The sequence below is a fragment of the Hemitrygon akajei genome, chromosome 6, assembly GCF_048418815.1.
Source record: "Hemitrygon akajei chromosome 6, sHemAka1.3, whole genome shotgun sequence".
Classification (NCBI taxonomy): Eukaryota; Metazoa; Chordata; class Chondrichthyes; order Myliobatiformes; family Dasyatidae; genus Hemitrygon; species Hemitrygon akajei.
In genome coordinates this window covers 125,031,872-125,057,828 of record NC_133129.1, presented here as the reverse complement: position 1 = coordinate 125,057,828, position 25,957 = coordinate 125,031,872, and the positions used below count along the sequence as shown (strand labels likewise).

General features: G+C 40.0%; 1 protein-coding gene across 8 annotated transcripts in view; it reads right to left on the bottom strand.

Annotated features, from left to right (window-relative positions):
• atg13 (ATG13 autophagy related 13 homolog (S. cerevisiae)) overlaps positions 1-25,957 on the bottom strand; it is a 120,922-nt gene that overhangs the window by 2,648 nt on the left and 92,317 nt on the right. For 5 of the 8 annotated variants that reach the window (XM_073049195.1, XM_073049197.1, XM_073049193.1 and 2 more), the window contains 6 exons: positions 25,398-25,514; positions 14,114-14,253; positions 8,015-8,132; positions 5,885-5,962; positions 5,040-5,153; positions 1,224-1,352 (listed from right to left, as the gene is read on the bottom strand). In XM_073049195.1, the coding sequence (XP_072905296.1) occupies positions 1,224-1,352; positions 5,040-5,153; positions 5,885-5,962; positions 8,015-8,132; positions 14,114-14,253; positions 25,398-25,514 (696 nt within the window). The remainder of the gene's footprint in view (positions 1-1,223; positions 1,353-5,039; positions 5,154-5,884; positions 5,963-8,014; positions 8,133-14,113; positions 14,254-25,397; positions 25,515-25,957) is intronic. The other 3 variants (XM_073049196.1, XM_073049199.1, XM_073049198.1) reach the window with 1 other exon arrangement.

Sequence of the window (25,957 nt, the reverse complement as noted above, 5' to 3'; positions counted from 1 at the left end):
CTTCCTCTATTACTTCCCCTCTCAGGTAGGGAGCCAGGTTTGTACGCAATAATGCCTTACATAATTGAAACAATACATCTTTATTCTTGCAATCAAATCCTAGTTCATAATGAACAACAAACTGCTTGTCTTCTTAATTGCTTGCAATGCATGCATGTTAACTTACAGATTTGTATGCCAGAATATCCAGGTTCCTTTGAGCAGTAACATCTTTCAATGTCTCATTTAAAACATACTCTACATTCTTTTATACAAAAGTAGAAGATTAAAGTAAAGCTCTTCACTTTCTAAGGAGGTGGTAATAACTCATGAACAGGTGCAGTTACTTGAGCATCAAGGACCATCAGATATCATACTGAGATAGTCACTCGTTACATGTGTACTTGGAATGTAACATCAAATTATGTGGTTGATGGTGGAAAGGTAAAAAGAAGTGTTGATTTTATTCTTGGCAATGTTTCAGATAAGAAGCTGAGGAGGTTAATTTTCCTTTCAGATTACTTGAAAATGCATCAGCTTTCATAGAAACTATCAAACTGACTCTATTAGGTTTATGCAAGACACTTTCCATGCAAGTGGCTATACCATCAGTACAGTAGGGATATTACATTTAGATCCAGAAAGGAACAGATCAGTACATCAGGTGTGTCACATATGCTCCTTTCTGAGGCCAAGTTCCAGGACTGTCATTTGAATGTACTGATACTACTAAGTGTACAAATTCAATTAGATGTCTCAAGGACTATGACCCATTAATTTTATTTGTGGGATAGGCAGGAGAAAGGGGAAAACCGACAGTGGGTTTATTGACAATAAATTCTATTACATTAATAATTATTTTAAAGGCAATATAGTAGAATTGAAACAAAAGAATAAAGCAGCATGCAGTGCAAGAGCAGCACGCAAACACAGTGTAAATGTGTATGCTTTCTACTATTAGCAACATGACACATGAATTTTATATAAAAGCAATGGCAAACATATTAAAATACTGCTGACAGTATTTTCATTTTTGAACTGCTTTGGCCTTCTGTTATGGTATCAGACTGCTGACAGATGGGTATTTGTTACCTCCACTCCCACTGAGCACCATAATGTGATCAGAGCAGCAGCGAAAAAGCAAGCAGCCAAACTCAATGCACTATGATTTACGTCCATTCGTGTATGTGTACTATGTATTCAAATGTTGTTGCTTTAATGCAACTCCTTAACTCTCTTCTTACCAGATCCTCAGCCATTGACTGTGCGCTGATATCTATGGTGAGACTGCTCAGCTGAGGAGGGTTCTGAAATTCCCTATAAAAGGTGCCAAGATCCATGGGTAGAAAATCATCCTTTGAGAAGGCAGGCTTCTAAATTGCAGATGAAGAAAAATCTGTTACATTAAATTCTATTTTGAAAGGAAGTTAAGCATAAAGATAGAGACGCAACTTGGCTATAAAACTTGACGTGCAAGTAGCAAATTTACTTGTTAAATATGGTAGATTCTATATAGACAAACATGGTAACATGGGTGGCTGTGATAAAATGCTCTTTGACAGAAGAGCAGATCAATGTCTAAAATAGGATGTTTGTACTATATGACTTTAAAAGAAAAGCAACTGGTATAAACACTGATGCTAATTTGTTAAAACTGAGAATAGAGTCCTGTTTCATTATCTAGAAATAATTATTTCTCTGTATGGGAGTTGTCGGCTTGCCATCTTTCAGGAATTAATTACATTGTAAAATTATTCAACTTTTGAGTCTACAAATTTATAGACTGCTATAGAAAAACTTTATAGTTTGCTATAGACTGGAAGAGAAAACTTATTTCTCTTGTATTTAATCAGAAAGTGTTCAAAATTTAATTTTAGCACCTTCAGTAGTTTAATTGCCTGACCACTTTGAAGAATCTTTTGGATTTCAAAGTAGTAAAAAAGCCAGGCAGTACCACTTGAGATTTTAAACTTTTGTGTCCTGCTCTTTTTTATACAGACACAACAAAAATAACAAAAGTGAATTAATTCCATATTATCAGAGGCTCAGGCAAACTACTTTGAACAGAAATGCTAAGAGATTAGAATATGGGACAAGTTATAGAGTATTATCCAAATTTAAAACAGAAGCTGTTTTAATTCTGAGCATCAAAGAAATCTACAAGGCAGTAAAATAGTCAAAGTACAGCAGATAAGACCCAACATCTAAGAATGTGGAATGTTGGTTAAAAGAAATGTTTCCACAGGGGACAGCAGCTGATATGGAAGATACACACTGGTATTTCTGTACGACTATCAAAGTTTCAATGGATGCATTCAGTCACAGAAATTCCAAACTTGATAGCAGCTATCAAAAATGACGTCCCAATTGTGGATGGACATTGGAACCTTCTCATTTGTTCTACAATTTTGGATCTGGCACAGGGAGCTCTTTTCTATGGAGGAAAATGGCTGCTAGGGTTTAAGTATAAGCACTTACATTGTACTTATTCAAATAGACACTTCAATATTCCATACTCTAGCAATTAAGGTCTTTTTTCTATTAGCAATCATAGTTATTTGTTTTTAAGACAATCTCTATCAAGAGATTGTCTTTAGGCTTCACTCATGGTTTAATCTAGAGATGTGCTCTCCCTGAAGCCAGTATTGCCACTGACAGAATTTTCACCCTGAGGCCTAGTTCCAAGTGTACACTTACAACCCAATTTATAACAGCTCCAAGCTCCTGAGCAGCTCCAAGTTCCTGGGTGTCAACATCCTGGACCCAACATATTGACGCAATCATGAAGGCGACATTCCAGTGGCTATGCTTTATTAGAAGTTTGAGAGATTTACTATGTCACTAATGAAGCCAGCAAATTTCTACAGATATAGCGTGAAGAGCATTCTGACTGGTCGCATCACCACCTGAAATGGAGGCTCCAATGCACAGGACAGCAAGAGGCTAAAGAGTTGGGGACTCAGCCATGCCCATCAAGGAAACAAACCTCCCCACCACTAAAGCTAACTTCAAACGGCTGTGCCTCAAGAAGGAAGCAACCATTATTAGGAACCCTCACCAGGTGGGACGTCTTCTTGGGTGCAAGGGCCCTAACACTCAATGTTTTAGGAACAGCTTCTTCCCCTCCACCATTAGATTTATGAATGGTCTATGAACTGAACTCACTAATTTTGTTTTGCATTATTTATTTTAATTAATAGTAATATTTTGCCTGGCACTGTATTGCTGCCACAAAAACAACAACGTGTGATAAATAAACTTGATTCTGATTCTCCTGACTTCCATCATTCAAAACCCTGCCAAGCACTGATGGGTCTTTGCAGCTTGATTTCAATATTCTCATTATCGTGTGATCATAGCACGGCTAAGTCCCAATTTACCTTGTTGGTCTCCAACAGTCTGAAATATTTTATCTTAAGTATTTCCTTTCCCACTTCTACTTTGTCATAAACCGCTGTCCTGTGAGACATTCCGCCTAGAATTCTTCCTAAATCCTTCCTGTTTCCAAGTCAGCTTAGAAATAGGTCCATCGAGTCCAAACAATGACCCATTTTTACACTAATCCTATATCAATCCCATTTTTAAAATTCTCACCCCATTTTCAGCTTCCCTCAGATTCGAGCACTCACTTACAGATGAGGGGCAATACAGAGTGGCCAACTAATTGATCAACTCATGTCAACTGGATATGGGAGAAACAGAAGCACCTGGAGGAAAACCATGTGGTTACAAGGAGAACATGTAAACTCCACACAGACAGCATTCTGAGGTCAGAATATATGTGTAAAGGAAGATACAGTTACAGAGGCTGCAATTTTATATTTAACATAAAAGAAAGCAAACCATTATTGTTTTTGTCTCTGTCCATCTTAAAAAATTGGATTCTTCACTCCTAAGATTGTTTTTCTATTAAGGGGAGAGGCTAACTCAAGCACAACTCACTAATCACTCCTTGATTATGGTATAACTTCTACCATTTTTAAGTTATTTGTTCAGGGTCTGTGGGCATTGGTGATGCTTGTTGTCCATCCCTACTTGCTACAAAGTCAGAAGCTTGCTGAGCCATTTCTGGGAATGCTGGTGTGGCTGGGGTCACAGTGACATAGCACACTGGTTGAGGATATAGAATGCCCTTCCAGGATGACATTAGTGAACCTAATACACTTTTACAAATCCATGTTCATTTAAATAGTTAAATTTAAAATTGTCAGCAACTTGGTGAAATTTGAACTTGCATTTTTGGATCAAAGTTTATTTGTCAACTTTGTACAACTACTAAAACAAATCCTTTTGACTGCTTTTGCCACACTTATTTTTCTGCAGTCATTCGTTCTTTTGAGTTTACCATTCTTTCGTCTTTTTATAACATGAAGAATACTTCAAGATATAGATTATGGAGGTCATGTAAAGTTGGTTTTCAAAACCAGCAATTACTGTATGTATAACTTGCTCTAGAATATTAACTGGAATTATAATTTACAGATAGGAGATTTTTTCATGAACTCCACCATGGATGATCCTAAGCCCGATTGCAAAAGGGGGAGGGTTGGGCATGGCGCTAACAACCCCATCCCATAAAAACCCTGTGCTACAGAAACACCAACAGAAGCTCCAAAGACCTCATCCCTGGGAAAGGAAGGATCCAAGAAGAGGAGCTAAACCTGAGGATAATTTGAAAGACTGACCCAGGACAGTGGACCATGTCTCAGTAGGGGTGATGTACTAAGAAGAGAAGAATATTTTCAGCTATACAGAAAGATGGCTACATTGAGTATCTTGTGTTTTCTTTATGCTCAAAATAAATTATTGATATCAGCATTATCTTTAATATTTTTGATGACATGCCCTTAAGATGAGTCATCCAATGGGATGCCTTTAAAATAAACTAGATCAGGCAATGTTGGAATGCGATTGGATTTCACTCTGTCAATTCCTTTAAGACAATCTGCATTCTTAGTTATGATGCAAGTGAAAGGTGCTGATTTATGAACGACAAGGCTACAATTTTACTTTAGGTTAAACAAGTAGCCACCCCGAAGTGCCAGAAACAGAAGACTTACAAGTTCCACCATAACAAATTCATCCTGTGTGAGGCCACTGCTACCGCTGGACTGGTCTGAGTGAAGACTGGCATGCAGGGGCGAATCTTGGGTTGGAGAATCAGGGGGATTTACCTGTGTTAAAGTAGAAAGATGCCATCCATTCAGATGCAATAGGTTGCTAAACAGCAGCAATCAGGCAAACTGTTCCATAAACAAAAAGAACCTGCCAAGCAGCCAATGTCAGATGGCACACTAGAATTCCATCACTGAGTGACAAAACATTGAATTACGGTAATAATTTGGCATCTATTATAAGATTCTAGGATCAGTTCCCAAGAGGAAAGACACAGCAGAAGTACAGGAACAAAGTGTAGTCGCATATTGCTGTTTACATTTAATTGGAAACTTAAAATTGTGGGTGACATACTGGTAAGATACGGTTCAAATATTCCCAGCTCGAGATGGAGGCAGGAAGAAGCAGTGCTTGAACTCAAAGTTTATACATATTTCAGAACATTAAAAAAAATACAGAAAAGATATATACAGGATTATTCATAAGTTAGATAAAGGTAGGATTACTCAGGCTAGATATGGGAAGATTTTAAATCTCAGTGGTAGTCAGCTCTCTAGTTTAACAGAAACGAAGAATGTTCGTGTCAGCAGTGATCTGAGAAATATATACGAACACAAGAAGTGAAAATGAAGCCCTTGTTCATTAGCTTGGCCAGTAAATAAGATAGGTTAACCACTCTCATCTTTTAGCTGATGGTTTATATTAAAAAGACCATACAACAAAAGATGTTTTAAAACAGCTTTAAAACCTTTCAAGTTTCTGAAGGATTCATATTTCCTGCAAGACTCACCATAAAATCAGTGTCCTCAGATTCAATAATTTTTGATGCAAACATAGCAAATGGCAAATCCATTTTGACAGCAGTGACCTGTGTAAAACAGGAAGCCACAAGTTATATGACTAAATCTGGTCATGATAGGAATAGAGAAACATTAAAAAATGTAATCTATAATCATTCACTTTAATCAATTACTGAAACACATTACAGAGTTCTCCAAAAATACGGTGAACTGGTTAAGCTACATAGAATGCTTAACATTCCATTTCTCTTGCTATTTTCTCAGTGCAAGCAAAACTGTGATCAGTCACTTTGAATTCATAAGCAATCTTAAGACTATGACAAAACCAAAATTAAATTAAATCTGCTGCTGAAGCACTTGATATGCTTATAAAGCTAGTTTTTCTTTTTTTATTTTAGAGTCACTGAAGGGTTCCTTAGATCATAGTGGATGTTCAGGAATCAGCAAAAATTTTCAACTGTGACTGCCATCAAGTGTCATTACAAAGTTGACATGAAGTTACCAATCAAAGGGCATGCACACCCACATAGACACACGTGCACACACACACTCAGTCCCTTTTAACATTTTATGTTCATTCTTAAGCCACACTTCCAGTTCTAGTCTCACCCAACCTCAATGGAAAAACCTGTTGGTATTTACCCTATCTATATCCTTGATCATTTTCTCATAGTCAAGAAGTTTAGCTGTTGTTCAGACCAAACATCAGAATGGGAAGGAATGTAATCTGAGTGACTTTGACCATGGATTGATTTAAGTGCCAGACGGGGTGGTCTGAGTTTCTCAGAAACTGCTGCTCTCGTGGATTTTCACACACAACAGAGTTTAAAGAGAATGATGTGAAATTCAAAAAACATCCAGTGACATGTAGTTCTGTGGGGGAAAACAGCTTGTTAATGAGAAGGGCTTAAGGAAATGGCTGAAGTGGTAAAAGTTGACAGAAATATGACAGTAATTCAAATAACCATGTGTTATAGCAGTGGTGTGCAGAAGAGCATGTCTGAATATATTACAATATGTCAAACCTTGAAGAGGATGGGCTACAGCAGAAGAAGACCATGAACATACACACAGTGATATCTTAAGAAAGTGTAATAATAGAGTGTAATCATGTGGACAACATAGATAGGTATCCGTATCAGAGTGGGAATGTGTGTGTGTGTGTGTGTGTGTGTGTGTGTGTGTGTGTGTGTGTGTGTGTGTGTGTGTGTGTGTGTGTGTGTGTGTGTGTGTGTGTGTGTGTGTGTGTGTGTGTGTGTGTGTGTGTGTGTGTGTGTGTACATCCGTACATACACACACACACACAGATTGGTTAGTTAACTCTTTCAGCATCAACAATAAAGCTCCTGGAATATCCATAAGTTATTATTTTTTCCTTAGTAAATTGTTTGGCAGAGGACTAGGGAAGGTGTCTTAACAGCATAGGTAAAACTTCCTGCAGTTTATAACTGTTGGCGAACTTCCACATTGACATGTATTTAGGTAAACAGAGGGAACGAGCACTAAAAATGCTCACAACACATAAAAGTTGGACATCTAACGTAACATTAGACATAAATATTACCACATCTACATGGAGCACTGTTTCAGGAAAGCAGCATCCATCATCAGGGATCCCCATTACCCAGGCCATGCGCCTGTCTCGCTGCTGCCATCAGGAAGGTGGCAAAGGTACCTCAGGGCAAACACTATCAGGTTCAGGAACAGTTATTACCCCTCCACCATTATGCTCTTGAACCAGTGGGGGATAACTTCATTCAACTTCTCTTGCCCTATCACTGAACTGTCCCCACAACCTATGGATGCACTTTCAAGGATTCTTCTTTTCATGTTCTCGATATTTATTATTATTATTGCTATCATTTTTTTTCTTTTGTATTTGCAATTTGTTGTCTTTTGCACATTGGCCGTTTGTCTGCCCTTTCATTAATTCTATTATGATTCATGGATTTACCAAGTATGCCTGCAAGAAAGCGAATCTTAGGGTTGTATATGGGACATATATCTACTCTGATAATAAATTTACATTGAACTTTGAAATAAAGTTATAGCAAGAGGAAACTTGTTACTAATAGCATTGAAAGTCAATTGTTCAGTCCGTGCTATATTTGGAGTCATACCTGATTGGCTGGTTTGTTAACAAATGCACCCACTTTCCTGGTAAAGGTAGTCTCCAGTGCATCTTGTGGTGATCCACTCTTCCCCTCACTGCTCTTTGATAACATATCTGTTTCACCACTTTGAAATGAACAAAGGAGACTGTCAAAGATAGCTGTTTATGATTTTATTACGTCTTTGTTCTCAGCCATAAGAATAAATATAAATAATATATAAGAATAAAAATAAGCATTTTAATCTGACAAAAGTGAAATTTCTACTTAAAACCAGATTAGATGTTGAACAAGATTAAGAGAAGATTTAGTGTGTAAATCAGCTCCAGCATTCAACAGGATCATGGTTAATCAATAAGACATGACTAACTAGCCTCTTAGTCTTTGATCTATTAGCATTCAAAAATATTTATCCCTGTCCCAGATATTTTCAACGAATCAGCACGTACTTATATATGGAACAGAGAATTTCAAAGGTTCACAACCATCCAATGCAGAAAATAGGTCTTTCATAGAACATAGAATAGTACAGCACATTACAGGCCCTTCAGCCCACAATGTTGTGCCGACCCTCAAACTCTGCCTCCCATATAACCCCCCACCTTAAATTCCTCCATCTACCTGTCTAGTAGTCTCTTAAACTTCACTAGTGTATCTGCCTCCACCACTGACTCAGGCAGTGCATTCCACGCACCAACCACTCTCTGAGTGAAAAACCTTCCTCTAATATCCCCCTTGAACTTCCCCCCCCCCCCCCTTACCTTAAAGCCATGTCCTCTTGTATTGAGCAGTGGTGCCCTGGGGAAGAGGCACTGGCTGTCCACTCTGTCTATTCCTCTTAATATCTTGTATACCTCTATCATGTCTCCTCTCATCCTCCTTCTCTCCAAAGAGTAAAACCCTAGCTCCCTTAATCTCTGATCATAATCCATACACTCTAAACCAGGCAGCATCCTGGTAAATCTCTTCTGTACCCTTTCCAATGCTTCCACATCCTTCCTATAGTGAGGCGACCAGAACTGGTCACAGTTCTCCAAGTGCGGCCTAACTAGAGTTTTATAGAGCTGCATCATTACATCGTGTCCCTTAAACTCTATCCCTCAACTTATGAAAGCTTTTAGACCACTTAATCTGCTCCAACCATTAAGCACCCATTTACACTAACCCTAAAGAATTTCATTTTCATTCTTCCCACATTCCCATTAACTCCTGCTCAATATTTCTGCTTACCTAAACACTGGGGATAACTTACAGGTGGTCTATTAACCTACTGACTAGCAGATCTTGGGAAACCAGATAACTCAGAGGAATCCAGTGTTGGGAACTGTAGGGTCATGCACTTGGGTAAAAGGAATAAAAGCGTAGATTATTTTCTAAACGAGGAGAAAATTCAAAAATCCAAGATGCAAAGGACTTGGGAAGTCCTTGTGCAGGATTCCCTAAAAGTTAAGTCAGTGGTGAGGATGGCAAATGCAATGTTAGCTTTCATTTTGAGAGGACTAGAATATAAAAACAAGGGTGTAATGCTGAGGCTTCATAAAGCATTTGTGAGGGCCCACGGAGTATTCTGAGCAATTTTGGGCCCCTTATCTAAGAAAGGATGTGATGACATTGGAAAAGGTTCAAAGGAATTTTACGAAAACAGTTCCGGAATTGAAAGGCTTATGATATGAGGAGCATTTGATGGCTCTGGGCTTGTACTTGCTGAAATTTAGAAGAATGGGGATGGGGGGATCTCATTGAAACCTATCAAATGTTGAAAAGCCTATACGGAGTGGATGTGAATAGGATGTTTCCTATAGTGGGGGCAGTCTAGTACCAGAGGGTGCTGAATCTGTGGAATTCGTTGCCACGTGCAGCTATGGAGGCCAGGTCATTGAGTGTCTTGTGGGGGTGTGCCTTATTCTGATTGCCAAAAGTCACTTCAGTTGTGTTTGGTTACTTTAGAAGCTGCAGCTGCTTTTCCCATTGGATAGATGCCTGGTATCCAGTTTTAAATATCCTAGGTGTATATGCTTTTTGGCTGTTTGCAACAATTGAAAGACATCAGGATAAAAAAGAATGTATTGGAAGATCTCAATCAGCACTGTATTATTCTCAGCGAATCAATATTGATGGCTCAGAGTAGGGTTACAAACTTAGAAGATATAAATATACAGATGGCCTGTTGGCTAATGAAAGTACTGAATTTAGAGGCAGCTCACTGGGCCTATCGGGAACTAGGTGCTGCTAAGGTTCGGACTATGTTGAGATGGGGTGATGATCCTACTGAGTGGCTGAGAGATGGGGATACCTGGTTGGATGATAAATATGAGGGAGCGAGAGTAGCGTGGCCCCTCGGTTTAATCCTCAAGATGATCACCCTCTCCCCCGTGAGTCTGGGCTGGGCCAGGGCAATAATTATGCATTCCCACACCTGCTGTGGGGGTATCAATCCGCAGCTTTGTCCTCTCAGGAGGGGAAGGACGGTCAAGAATGTGCAAGGGATGGTGTAATGGACACCCTCGAGACAACAGAGTTCAGAGTCCCGTAAAGAAATGTTTTTAGTGTTGCTTAAAGCTGGGGTTCTGGAGGAGCAGGTAAGTGGGGTTTGCACGCCCACCATCTATGCAATATGTAAATACCGTCAGGAGGAGCAAAAAAGGGAGACTGTTGAGGGAGAAGGACCATTCTTCAAGTCTTCTGTAGATAAGGGTTCCCTTTGTCCTCTGCCAGATTCCTCACATTTCATTCAGGGTTCCCTGCAAAGGATATTGGCTAACGATCGCCAGCAGTGGGAATTGGGCTGGTGGGGGGGGGGGGGGGGGGGGGAGGTGTGGCTAGTGCTTCGTTGTTGTAAGCAGGGGGTCATTTGACTAGCATCCATCTTTCCTGTAAATACTGTGTGAATGATTTGAATGCAGAAAAATGTGAGGTGTGGCCATATGGCCAGTGTGTGTGCGCATGCGTATGTGTGAGGACTTTACCTATAAAAGACTATGAATGTGTTGGGCCCCACCCAGTTATTATTTCCTTATTAGTTCTCTGAAAATTGCTGTTTCTCTGTGAGAAATTAATGTCTGTTTTCAGTTTTTGCAGTTCCATACAAAGTTTTAAAAGAAGAGGAATATAGCCTGGGCTTTGTGTTTTGTATTCTAATCTGTTCCGTGTTATTGTGTCTTAATCTGTTACTTTGTTGCTTGTTTCCCCATGGTTTGTGTAATTGGTTTTAGGGATGACTCATTTTTCACAGTGGCCCTACGAGACTAGAGTTGAAATTTGGTAGAAGTTTGGGCAACTTTATTCTGGATATGAGCATTTGGGGCATAACTCTTGTAGTTATATTGCTGTTTGTGTTCTCTAAGTATCCAGTTACTGATCAGGAGCAAGTGCATTTGCATCTCTCTGCATTACAGAATGACAAAGTGGTGGATGCTAATTTGGTGTTTGAACTTGCATACTAGATCAACGGGTCAGATTGCTGAATTTGTATGAAGTCTCCTTACTTCAGCAAGAAGGGATGCCACTGATATTGATTCTTATGATGACAAGAACGATTGTAGACTGTTGGGGGAAATTATCTGGCCTCTTGGATTTTGGAATTCTGTTTTGGGGAGCTAAAAGGGAGTAGTCTATTTTAACCAACCTCAACCCAGAGTATGGAACAGCCTTAAGGGCCTTGAGCCTGAATAACCCCGGTGGAGTGGGTGCTTTAAGGGCTCGTATTTCCCTATGTACCAATTGTATAATTGGAAAGTCCTGACAAGAGTGTTGGTGTAGATGGTATGTGGAGTACAAGTACAAGGTGTACGGTCGATGGTAAGTGTGAGCAGGAGCAGTATCCTGGGACGGCTGTGTCTGTGCCAAATGGTGTTGTGAAGCTGGGCACATGTTGGAAGCTGAATGGCACTTACTGGATATGCAGTTTCTAGGCCTACCCATTGTTCCCACTGGGTGGTGCAGATGCTATGTGGTGCTGTATGTATGCCACTCACTCCAGTGGCCTGGATGAGCAGCTTGCCCATGCTGATCGGTAAGAGGGCTATCACAAAGGAAGGATGTTTGAACGATCACCTTTCTCAGCGTGGGGTGGCCAGACAGTCCCGCAAACTGATGCCGTGGATATCTGCTCGCAAAGGAAGGTGGCACTTGTACTGTTACTGGTTCAGAATGCTGCAAGTACATTCCTGATGGGTTGGTGAACATCACTCACCTAGCTGATCATTTCTCAGAGTCAGTCTATAAAATTAAGTTGGGGAGCAGCTCACTGGCTATTACACTCCAGGGTGGGGCTAATGCCCTTTTGGGTTAAAGGGAAGCTGGAGGACTACTAAAGTACACTGGGAGGTGACTACTGACTATTGGTATTGTACTCACGTGTTTTATGTATAGCTTGGTTGGGAGTTTGTAAGAGTCTTAATAGTGTGAGGGTTGGATCATCACATATATATATATATATATATATATATATATATATATACACACACTTATACACTTACTGTATGTATATATACACTTAACGTAATACAGTTTTTTCCTCTATTTATTTATCATGCTTTTCACTGTACTGCTGCTGTAAAGTTAACAAATTTCATGACATATGCTGATGATATTAAACCTGATTTTGATTCTGATTCTGATTCTAATTCTAAATTCTAAAGAATTACAGACCTAATATCCTCCAAGAAAATCATCTGGGAAATGATATCGCAGCAGGACCAACAGGCTCCAGGACAGTTTCTTCCACCAGGCCATCGGACTGCTTAACTCATGCTGACACAACTATATTTCTATGTTATATTGACTATCCTGTTGTACATACTATTTATTATAAATTACTATAAATTGCACATTGCACATTTAGATGGAGATGTAACAAAGATTTTAACTCCTCATGTATATGAAAGATGTAAGTAATAAAGTCAGTTCAATTCAAAACCGTAATTTAGACAATTTCCAATTCCGAAAGGTCTTGAGTTCATAAACAGATTAGTGTTTAGCGATCAGTGCTTAACTTCAGTCTGAATCCTTCCCTTTGGCAGAGAAAAAACACCATTAGGCCTGAGTCCAAGAGCAGTCAGAGAGGGTAAGGGCAGTTCTATATTATTCTATTAAACACAATCATTAAAACAAAATGGACTGAGCGTCATCTTGCAAGGTGTAGACAAGTACTTACAAACTTATTCTGCATCTGACTCAAGATGATGGGCAGAGAAATTTGTTGCCTCTAAATAAGCTGCATGAGTACACATTCTGATAGGATTGATTACACTTATGTTTGTATAAATACTTCAGCATTTAACCACCTTAGTTATTTTTGTAGCTGCATCAGAATGTTCCTTGTGAATTCAGTATTATTTTCAGCAATGTTCTAAGTGAACAGAACAGAATAGGGATAGACCCTTTGGCTCACAATGCTGTATTGAACCAACTAAATTAGTAATCAAATGGCCAACTAATCTCTTCTGCCAACATAATGTCCATATCCTTCCATTCTCCTCACATTCATGTACCTATCTAAAAGTCTCTTAAGCGTCCCAGAGTGTATCCACCTCTATCAGCATTCCAGACAGCACATTCCAGGCAACCACCACTCTGAGTAAAAAACCATGCCCCACACATTTCCTTTGAAATTATGCCCTCTCATTTTAAATGCCCTCTGGTATTGAACATTTCAACCATGAGAAACAAATACTGTCTGTTTACTTTATCTATGCCTCTCATAAACTTATAAACCTCTGTCAGATCTCCCCTCAGCCTCTGCTGTTCCAGAGAAGACATCCCATGTTTGTCCAACTTCTCTTATGGCACATGCCCCCCAATGAAGAAAGATGAGGTATGAAGGTTAAGTGAACATGTTAAGCCAGAGGTAGAGTTACACAGTTTCACAATAATTTGCTAATTTATTAAAATTTTTCATACGTTAACTAAGAGATTGATCCGTTATCAGGGGTCACTCAAGAACTTTGTAGGCAAATTAAAATCAGGAGGGATCCACTTGATTGAAAATTGAAACTGCTTTGGACTGGTGCTCCTTACATTTTTAAAAACTTTTATGAATCTGTTATCGGTGATATGGAATTACATAATCATTTCCTTCACCAATCCTGCTGTTAGTTCTAACTGTACCTGCTAGATGGAGTTGCTGGCACCTGTTGATTCATATCTGTGGGATTACAGGCTGGCATCCTGTCACTCTCAGCCTGGGTACCATGGGCAGGATGTTGAGGAAGAACAGGGACCCCACCTTCTTTGCCAGGAATTGCCATCTGTTAATTATGAACAGAAGGGAAAGGATATATTCAAGACCAAAATTATTAACCGCATAAGTTTAAATTAAGTTCAGATACAACTTAACTAATATACTTTAAAGTGAAATACAATGCCTCCTGGATTAAATAGGAAAACAAATTAAGCACTATTAAAATATTCTCTGCAGCCATGCTTGATGAGCCAAATACAAATTCTCACTTACTACCATATATTTTTTGTTTATATTGTATGAAAAATCTGTGCTCTTGAACCTATACTCTATTAATACAATGAAAAAGACTGTTAGGGCATATTGAGTACTACGGGTTTGTGTTTATGCTGTTTATTATAGGATTTGGGAAGCAATGGAGAGCAATGATTGGAAGAATAAAATTAAGCTCTCTGGTTAATCAGAAATCTGCATGGACTCTTCATGGATGCAAAGGCACTTCACGTTCAATTCTTTTTGAAATTTAGAAGAATGAGAGGTAATTGTATTGGAGCATAGCATCTGGGAGGAGCTTGATAGGGGAGATAATGAAAGAAAGGCTCGCCTAGGTACGGCGGGTGGAATATGTTATAGTCTCAGGATAAAGGGTCAGCCAAGCAAGCCTAAAGTGAGAAGAAATTTCCCTGGCTGAGAGGTGTGGAAAGAGGAATTCAGATCAGCCATGACCTCGTTGAAATATACAGCAAGTCTCTGCAACTATTTCAATTCTTATTATCTCACTTTTTTCTTCAGACACACAGAAAATAAATCAAGAGTGGAGAAAAAAACTGAAATACAGTTACTGTACAGTGTGGAATGAATGTATACTAAATATTTAACATATTTCTCCCCCATTTTTTTGTCAATTTTCTGTGCTACTTCCCTGAAGGTGCAAACTGACTTTTCATCATGCAGTCTGCTTGCCAGAGCTGCTTTACCTCATAGAGAAAACTGGCATTTTTCTGGTTTCTTAACTGTTGAAGTGGCTGTTAGGATAATATACATGCCATTTTAATAGTTGATAGGTACACTGCAGGCCTGACATTTGATGGAATTTGCCGACTGCACAACATAAAGGAGATAGAAGATGGATTGCAATCCTATTGAAGACATCTCAAAATTCAGCACTCCTCTTGAGAGGAATGGCAAAGATTTGCAGGAACATCAAATCACAAATCATATAACCATAACCATATAACAATTACAGCACGGAAACAGGCCATCTCGGCCCTTCTAGTCTGTACAGTGCCTTACACTCACCTAGTCCCACTGGCCCACACTCAGCCCATAACCCTCCATTCCTTTCCTGTCCATATACCTATCCAATTTTACTTTAAATGACAATACCGAACCTGCCTCTACCACTTCTACTGGAAGCTCATTCCACACAGTTACCACTCTCTGAGTAAAGAAATTCCCCCTCGTGTTACCCTTAAACTTTTGCCCAACTCTCAAATCATGTCCTCTTGTTTGAATCTCCACTACTCTCAATGGAAAAAGCCTATCCACGTCAACTCGATCCATCCCCCTCATTATTTTAAATACCTCTATCAAGTCCCCCCTCAACCTTCTACGCTGCAAAGAATAAAGACCTAACTTGTTCAGCCTATCCCTGTAACTTAGGTGCTGAAACCCAGGTAACATTTTAGTAAATCTTCTCTGTACTCTCTCTATTTTGTTGATATCTTTCCTATAATTCGGTGACCAGAACTGTACACAATACTCCAAATTCGGCCTTACCAATGCCTTGTACAATTTTAACATTACATCCCAACTCCTATACTTAATGCTCTGATTTATAAAGGCCAGCATACCAAAAGCTTTCTTCACCACCCTATCCACATGAGATTCCACCTTCAGGGAACTATGCACCATTATTCCTAGATCACTCTGTTCTACTGCATTCTTCAATGCCCTACCATTTACAATGTATGTCCTATTTGGATTATTCCTACCAAAAGGCAGCACCTCACACTTATCAGCATTAAACTCCATCTGCCATCATTCAGCCCACTCTTCTAACTAGCCTAAATCTCTCTGCAAGCTTTGAAAACCTACTTCATTATCCACAACGCCACCTACCTTAGTATCATCTGCATACTTACTAATCCAATTTACCACCCCATCATCCAGATCATTAATGTATATGACAAACAACATTGGACCCAATACAGATGCCTGAGCCACACCACTAGTCACCGGTCTCCAACCTGACAAACAATTATCCACCACTACTCTCTGGCATCTCCCATCTAGCCACTGTTGAATCCATTTTACTACTTCAATATTAATACCTAACGATTGAACCTTCCTAATTAACCTTCCGTGCAGAACCTTGTCAAAGGCCTTACTGAAGTCAGAGGATGAAGTCAGTCAGACAGTAAGGTAACATGGATGGAGGTTCCCATGAAAGTAAACAAGAGAAGCATATGCTCCTATCCCTGGATTTAGCAACTATGAGCGTTTGAAGCTTATCAGTTGAGTGCACTGGGTTATTCACCAGCATCCATTTGTGACTACTACTCCAATCCCCTTATTCCAAGCAGAAAATTGCACTCAGCATGAAATTTCCAACACAAAAGAGAAGTGATGTGCCTCAAGGAGTTCATTAAAGCCAGAAGTGTATATTCTCCCACCTCAGCAATCTAATCCTGCTGATGCTTCAAATCTCCCTTTTTGCAAATACACGTTTCTCCTTCAGGGCCATTATTAACAAACCTGTTCAACACATACCTTTACTTACATTCATCTGAGCCCAAAAAACTGGACAAACCAGCTTTCAAAAAAGATGTCCAAGTAACTTGGTTGCACCAAGATTACAAAATCAGTGCCATCATAGAGATTTAGGAAAAGGAATAATCACAATTTGTGGTAAAAATTGGTTGTACAAATTGTTCACTTTGCCAGAGTGCTAAGTCTCGGTTCTTTTAATTAAGAACTGGACTTTCAATGTACTTAAAGTAAGTCATAGATTAATGCCCAGCAATTGGAGGAGAGGGCTAGTGTGTAGGCCTCTGTTAGTCTCGATAGACCATGGATTTCCGCCTTGGAAAGTTTCCAGGGTGCAAGCCTGGACAAGGTTTTTTTTTGGAAGACCGGCAGCTGCCAAGCTGCAAGTCTCCCCTCTCCACGTCACCAATGTTGTCTAAGGTAAGGGCATTAGGACCCATACAGCTTGGCACTGGTGTTGTCGCAGAGCAATGTGTGGTTTAAGTGCCTTGCTCAAGGACACTCACGCAGCCTCAGCCAAGGGTCGAACTAGAGACCTTCAGATCACTAGACGAACGCCTTAACCACTTGGTCACGTGCTAGAAGTAATGTGGATAGGTATGCACACCTGTAAACTGAACTGATTTGACATTTGGCTATCAGAAGATGGATTGGTGAAACATAAATGTATGGTGGTGATGCAACCATGCATTGCTTGTATCTTCATTCTTCTCCTTTGAAGATGGTTCATCTGCCTTGCCTTCTGTCTTTAATATGCCCAGAAGTGTAACATTGTGAAAAAGGCATTAATTCACCACTCATGTGGAAGCCTCCATGGTATGCACCACAGACTACTCTAATCTGAAAACCCAGTCAGGATCCATTATTTTGTCCAGGATATTATTTGTGGCAGTAGGAGTCGCAGACAGGATCCTTAGAAATAACTATGTGACAGTTCTGAACATAAACAATGGAAATTTGTCAGAAAGGGTAGTACAAATCAAGGAGAATTCTAACCTACACACGGAATAGGAAAAAATCCAATTAACAGGGACAGCAACGAGAAGGAGTTTACAGAGTGCCTTCAGAACTGTTTCCAGAGCAAAACTGAGGGCAGACTGGTGTGCTGCAATCAAATATTAATGAACTGATTGTGAAAGTACAATCAGTTTCAGCTGGTGCACTGCACCGTGTTCAAGGACTCATCAGAAAATATGAACAAATACACCATGGTTGTCAGGGCCTTTATAAAAACAGTTGTAGACGAGTGTGTCCCCATAAAATCATTCAGAGTCTTCTCCAACCAGAAGCCCCTGAATACCCTGTATTTTCAGTCTCTGAGGCTGATATATGAGTATCCATTAGGAGGGTGAACCCATGGAAAGCATCCGGCCCAAATTGGGGTAGCTGACCAAGTACTGAAGACACATGCTGATCAACTAGCAAAAAATGTTCACTGACATCTTTAACCTCTTGCTTTGGCAGTCTGAGGAACCCACCTGCTTCAAGCTAGCTTCAATTATAAGAAGAATCGTTAATCTGCCGAAATGACAATTGCCAGTAGCACTTATACCCACTGTGAAGAAGTGTTTTGAGAGGCTGGTGATGAAGCACATCAACTTCTGCCTGAGAAGTAATTTGCATTTGCACCAATTTGCTGACTGGAGCAACAGGTCCACAGCAGATCCCATCTCATTGGCTCTTCCTTCAGCCTTAGAACATCTGGACAGTGATGCATACATCAGGATGCTCTTCATTGACTGTAGCTCAGCACTCAATACTATCATCCCCTCATAACTAATCAATAAGCTTCAAGACCTTGACATCACTAGCTCCTTGTGCAACTGGATCCACAATTTTCTCACTTGCAGACCCCAGCCAGTTGAGATTGGCAACAACATCTCCTCCACAATCTCCATCAACACAGGTGCACCACAAGGTTGTGTGTTTAGTCCCCTGCTCTACTCGGTAAGCACAGCTCCAATGGCATATTTAAGTTTGCCAATGTCATTAACCAAATCAAAGGTGGCGACAAATCAGCACATGGGGGTGGGGGGTTGAAAATTTGGCTGAGTGGTGCCACAACAGCAATCTCTCAATGTCAGCAAGACCAAGGAGGTGATAATTGACTTCAGGAGGAGGAACCAGAGGTTCTTGTGTCAGTCCTCATTGGCTCATTGGGGGGGGGGGGGGGGGGGGTGTCACAAGTGGAGATTTTGAGCAACTTTAAATTTCTTGATGTTATAGTTTCAGAGGATCCGTCGAGGGTCCAGAATGTAAGTGCCATTACAAAGGATGCACGACAGTGCCTCTGCTTTCTTAGAAGTTTGTGAAGATTTGGCATGACATAAAACTCCTACAAACTTCCATAGATGGTATGGTGGAGAGTATATTGACTGATTGCATTATGGCCTGGTATGGAAACACCAGTGCCCTTGAACAGAAGAGCCTACAAAAAGTAGTGGATATGACCCAGTGCATCACGGGTAAAGCCCACTCCAACATTGAGCACATCTACATGGAGTGCTGTTGCAGGAAAGCAGCATCCATCATCAAGGACCCCCACCATCTAGGCCATGCTCTGTTCTCGTTATTGCCATCTTGACGAAGATACAGGTGTCTCAGGACCCACACCACCAGGATCAAGAACAGTTATTACCCTTCAACCATCAGGCTCCTGAACCAAAGTGGATAACTTCATTCAACCTATCATTGAACAGTTTCCACAACCTGTAGACTCACTTTCAAGAACTCTTCATCAACTATTCTCAATATTTATATATATTTCTTCTTTTTGTATTTTTAATGTTTGTTGTCTTTTGCACATTGGTTGATTGTCCGTCCTGTCGGTGGCAGTCTTTCATTGTGCTTCATTCTTTCATTGTTTTATTGTGCTTTTACTGTGCATGCCCACAAGAAAAAGGAAGGAATATAGAAAGGCTAAGTAGGTGGACAAATGGAATATAATGTGAGAAAAATGTTGAACTTTTTATAAAAAAGGTAATTATATTACCAAAATGGTATGAGATTGTAGACCCTTGAGAGTGCAGAAAGATCTGGGTACCCTCGTGCATGAACGACAAAAGGCTACTAGGCAGAAAACTATGAAAGCTACCAGAATATTAACATTAATTTACTGGTAGGGGAATGGTATACAAAGGCAGGGAGGTTGATTTAATCACAGAGGCTATGAGTGAGATCAAATCTGATTACTACAAGTGTCCTTATCAGTTTATTAAAGAAAGGATGTAAGTGCATTGAATGCCGTGCAGAGAAGATTTTCCAGACTAAAACCTAGATTGGGCATGTTGTCTTACAAGCTAACTATGTCCAGGCTTAGGCATGTATTCACTTGAGTTCAGAAGAGCTGTGCTTGAGTTTTTCCCCTCTAAGTAGAGGAAACTAGATTCTTAATAAGCAAGGGGTGAAAAGGTTACTGTGGATAGACAGAAACGTGGAGCCAAGCTTACAGTATCATTTATAGTCTCCTTAAATGTGCAACATACTCGAGGGGCAACTGGTTATATAAGCTCTTAATCTGGATGTTTGAGCCTCATCCTCAAGCAATCACCAAATTTACATAGAAAGATAGTAAGGAATTAGAATGCCCAGAAGTATGAAATCCAGGAATAAAATATAAATATGGAGAAACATCTTGAGGTTACACAGAGTTGTTGGCACCCCTACATGTAAGAGTGGCAGCTCTAACAGCTCTGCAGGTAGCCATGGACATAACTGGGTACCCTGGAAAGAAGGTAGCATTCAGGCCACCAGTGACAGTCCATACATCAAACCTTGCCAGAGACAAAGAAACAGATTTAATATCACCGGCATATGTTCTGAAATTTGTTAATTTTGCAGCAGCAGTACAATGCAATAAATGATAAATATATAAAAACAGAATGACTATATAAATTAAAGTTAAATTAAGATATGTAGTGCAAAAACAGAAATTAAAAAAAACTTTAAGGCAGTTGATCATTCTAATAGTTACAAGCATCAGATCTATTCCAACAAGCTAAAAAATCTATTACCTGATCCAAAATCTTAATCTATCAGAAACACAAGCTTGAGCATGTCCAAGAAACTAGGCCTCCTATGATAGGTATGGCTTCATACAAATTAGTTTCCCCTACTAGATACCTTTGTTCATTGACCACTTCTGGACCTCACGAATCTCAAGCCAAATGAGGTGCAAAGTGTACCTAACTAGCTGATACTTCTTAAGTTCGTAAGACAAATAGCAAAATGCACAAACATAGCTGAAGTTCTGATAAAACTTTTGAACACAATCCCTAGTATAAATTCTATTATTTTCCCTTTTGCAGAAGCATGATACATACTGGATCTCAGTGGTAACCTTTTCAATGCAGGGGATTGGTGCCCTGTTTCCAGGGTGCCCCAGCATGCCCACTGGGTGCTCAGCCTTTCTTTGCTTACAGCTACTTGCCTTTGGATGTAGAAGTATTATCAATCAGTGAGTTTTCCAATGTGCCCAATACAATGTTCAGGACATTAAGGTTTACTGAGTGTATTGGAATGTAAAGTTATATTACCAAACAAGGGAGACAGAAATAAACATAAACAAAGTAAAAAAAAAGATAAACAAAAATAAACAAAGTAAATTTATTTATTTGCAGAACTGTGCTCGGTTCTGGTCGCCTCACTACAGGAAGGATGTGGAAACTATAGAAAGGGTGCAAAGCAGATTTACAAGAACATTGCCTGGATTGGGGAGCATACCTTATGAGAACAGGTTGAGTGATAGAGGTGTATAAGATGATGAGAGTCATTGACTGTGTGGACTTTTTCCCAGAGCTGAAATGGTTAACACTAGAGGGCACAGTTTTAAGGTGCTTAGAAGTAGGTACAGAGGAGATGTCAGGGGTAAGTTTTTTTTACACAAGGAGTGATGAGTGTGTAGAATAGCCTGTCAGTGACGGTGGTGGAAGTGGATACAATAGAATCTTTTAAGAAACTCCTGGATAGGTACATGGAGCTTAGAAAAATAGAGGGCTGAGGGTAACCCTAGGTAATTTCTAAAGTAAGTACATGTTTGGCACAGCTTTGTGGGCCAAAAGGCCTGTATTGTGCTGTAGGTTTTCTACGTTTCTATTATTAAAGTAAACCTAAGTCACTATACACAACACTGAGATTCATTTTCTTATGGGTATACTTAGCAAATCTACAGAAGAGTAATTATAAGACGATCAATGAAAGATCAACCAGAGTGCAGAAGACAACAAACTGTGCAAATGGAAATTAAATAAATAGCAATAAATAAACAGAACATGAGATAATGAGATAAAGAGTCCTTGAAAGTGAGGTAAATGGCTGTGGGAACATTTTAAGATGGGGCAAGTAAAATTGAGTGTCGTTATCCACTTTGTTCAAGAGCCTGATGGTTGAGGGGAGGGGAAGTAACTGTTCTTGAACCTGGTGGTGTGAGTCCTGAGGTTCTTGTACCTTTGACCGGATGGCAGCAGTGAGAAGAGAACATGACCTGGGTGGTAGGGATAGCTGATGATGGATGCTGCTTTCCTACGATAGCATTTCATGTAGATGTGTTGGGAGGGCTTTACTTGTGATGTAGTGGATCGAATTCACTACTTTTTGTAGGATTTTCTGTTCAAATGCATTGGTATTTCCATACTAGGCCATAATGCAGCCACACAATATACTTGCCACTACACGCCTAAAATTTGACAAAATTTTAGAAGTTTGTGGAGATATAGCATGATATCTAAGTAGGGGCACTGCCATGCTTTCTTCACAATTGCACTTATGTACTGGGCCCAGGACACGTCCTCTGAAATAGTAACACCCAGGGATTTAAAGCTGCTAATTCTCTCCACTTCTGTTCTTACGATAAGGACTAGCTCATGGTCTGCTCGTTTCCCTCTCCTGACATCTATAATCAGTTCCTTGGTCTTGCTGCCATTGAGTGAGAGGTTGTTGTTATGACACCACTCAGACAGATTTTCAATCTTCCTCCTATTTGCTGTCTCATCACTACCTTTAATTTGGCCCACAACAGTGGTGTCATCAGCAAACTTGACTTTGGCATTGGAGCTGTACTTAGCCACACAGTCATTAAGCATAAAGCGAGTAAAGCAGTGGGCTAAGCACACAGCCCTTTGGTGTCCCTGTGCTGATGGAGATAGTGAAGAAAATGTTATTGCCAATCCAAAGTGACTGGGGGTCTACAACCGAGATTGGCGTTCTTATAGAAAGATGGCTGGGAGGAAGAAAGAAAGATCGATTGATCAAGGAAGAGTGACCATTTAAAGGTAACAACCTGATGAAACGCAGCAAAGGTGAAAATTTCTAGCTCAGAAAGCAACACCATTATTCATGTGCTGAAAAATAAAGCTGATAGCAGGGATAAAGGTCTAATGAAAGCTCCTCGTACTTCGCAATGACACAGCCTCAAGGTTCACATACTGTTAATGAGCCAAATGCTTTTGTACATGGAATCAGGGATCTCAACTACATAACAGAGGTGCCACTTTATGATGCTCCACTAATTTGGTGGGGCATCCGGGATGCCCAGGGAGGGGTAGTACCTCTGGTGGTGGGCTTGGCATGCTTCGCCCAGTGGCAGCTGGTCCTCATTTGGTCCCCACCTGCCACCCAGTTCTCACCTGTGTCTCCAAGTAACTGAATGCGACAGTGGTCACACCCCAGTATACCACTTCGACAGGCGGGCTAAACCAGGTGAGGGTAGCCAGGAATCTCCAACCCCGGTGAGATAGGGATAGGCCTACCCCAGCATGCGAAGCCAGTTCCGGCGACTACGCAGATGAGATCAACTACAAGATGCAACAGCCATCTTTTTGACCTCAACACCAAGTGGCGTGAATTTAATACTGTGTATTAGCCAGGTAACACCATCCTTACTCTAAAATATGGTGAAGTTAGCATAATGCTATGGGTATGCTTTTCAGCAGCAGGACTGAAAATTTAGTCATGATTGATGGGAAGATGAATGCTGCTAATATACAGAAAGATCCTGGATAAAAACTATCCAGCCTCTGCCAGAAAGCTTAAACTGGGGAGGAAGTTTGTCCTTCAGTAGGAAAACAACCCAAAGTGGACTGCCAGAGCAACCATGGAGTAACTTTAAATTAAGAAAATTGATGTCTTCAAGTGGCCCAGACAGAGCCCTGTCTTTAACCTGATCGAACATCTCTGGCAAGACCTGAAGATTGCTGTCCACCACTGCTCCCTAACTAACCTGGCACAGCTTGTGCCGTTTGGGAAGGAGGAATGGACAAATCTTGCTCCGTCATGTTGTGCAAAGCTAATAGAGAGTTATCAAAAAAGACTATTGGCTGCAACAGCTGTGAGAGGTTATACTGAACAAAGAAGGAATGAATACTTCTGAACGGTTGACATTTCAGTTTTTAAATTTTTATCTTTTTATGCTTTACAATTTTCCCCGTTTGGGCTCTATTATGAAAAAAGGAGCATGTGATTTACAAAAAAAAATTCTAAGTTAAATTGATCAAAATCCCTGGTTGTAATTCTCATTTATGTGAACAAAAGTTTGGGGCCTGAATTCTTTTACAAAGCACAGTATTTATTTGAATCTTTCTGCATAAACATATTAATGATAATACAAAGTACGGTAATAAACCTGAAGTACTGTAATTTCAATTTGCAACTAGTAACATAATTTTTAACAGCCACGCAAGTTGATAGAATTGCAAAGGACAGTAGGGCATGCAGGTCATCAAGCTTGTGCCAACTGTGAAAGAACTATCCAGCTTCAGTGCCCCTGCATCTTTGTGAGAAGTACCCATTTCACTTTTTCAAATGCAAATTTATTTGATAATTACAACTTGATCTACTTCAAGAAGCACATACCAGATAATACTCCATAATCCTCAATGCACCTTTAGTTGCTCTGCACAGTTTCAATGTATGATGTTTATGTTCTGATGTCCTATATAGCAGAACATTAAGCCAACATATCAAATTTTGAGCAGAATAAGACCCTGAGGGTTCTAAACAGGATGGACATGGAGGGAAACGTTTCCTCATCTGGGAGAATCTAGAACTATGGGTGATGATTTAAACATTTTTCTCTAAGTGAAATATACCTTTTGGAATCTCTTCCTTAAAAGTGCAGTGGAAGCAGAGCCTTTAAACATCTTTAAGGAAGATGCAGAAAACAACTTGATAAATAAGGTGAAATATTACCACAGCTAGACTCAAATGTCTCCTGGTTACAATCAAATCAGTCTTAAACTTGTTGAACAGCAGAAGAGGCTTGAGAAGCTGAGTAGCATATCACGGCTCCCATTTGTAAAGTAGGTTTGGATTTTTAAAAATTGTTTTCCAGAGGAAGACCATCAGGGTTATATTCAGTTATGATTTTGTTGCATTGAAATTACGATACTTTTCATCTGACATCGTTGGCTAAAAGCAAGACTTTGAATCAAGAAACATTAACTTTACCTGATGAGGATGAGCAGCATTTAGAGCAGCAGTTAAAGCTGCTGGGGTATAGGCTAGGTCAGCTGAACCACCACCGAGAGGAGCAAAGGGCTGACAGGAAAGACGGGAACTGTAGAGCTGGGAGAAAGAAGAAAGGCACAGAAAACAAAGACAGAATCTAAATAGTAATCAGAGTGGGCACATAGGGAACAAGAAGGAAACAAAGGATTGATGTCACTGTAAGATTATCGATGAAAAATTCAAAGTACACAGAGTCAGAATTTTGATATTTTAATTACTATCCAAACATTAAAAATCTTGATCTTTTCAATGATTTCAAGTTCCCAGGTCCTCAGAAACTTATTTTCACTATGGATGTCCAGTCCCTATGCACCTCCATCCGCCACCAGGAAGGTCTTAAAGCTCTCCGTTTCTTTCTGGACACCAGACCCAACCAGTTCTCCTCCACCATCACTCTCCTTCGTCTGGTGGAACTTGTCCTCACTTTCAATAATTTCTCCTTTGGCTCCCCCCACTTCCTTCAAACAAAAGATGAAGACTGGGTACTTGCAGGCGTTCCA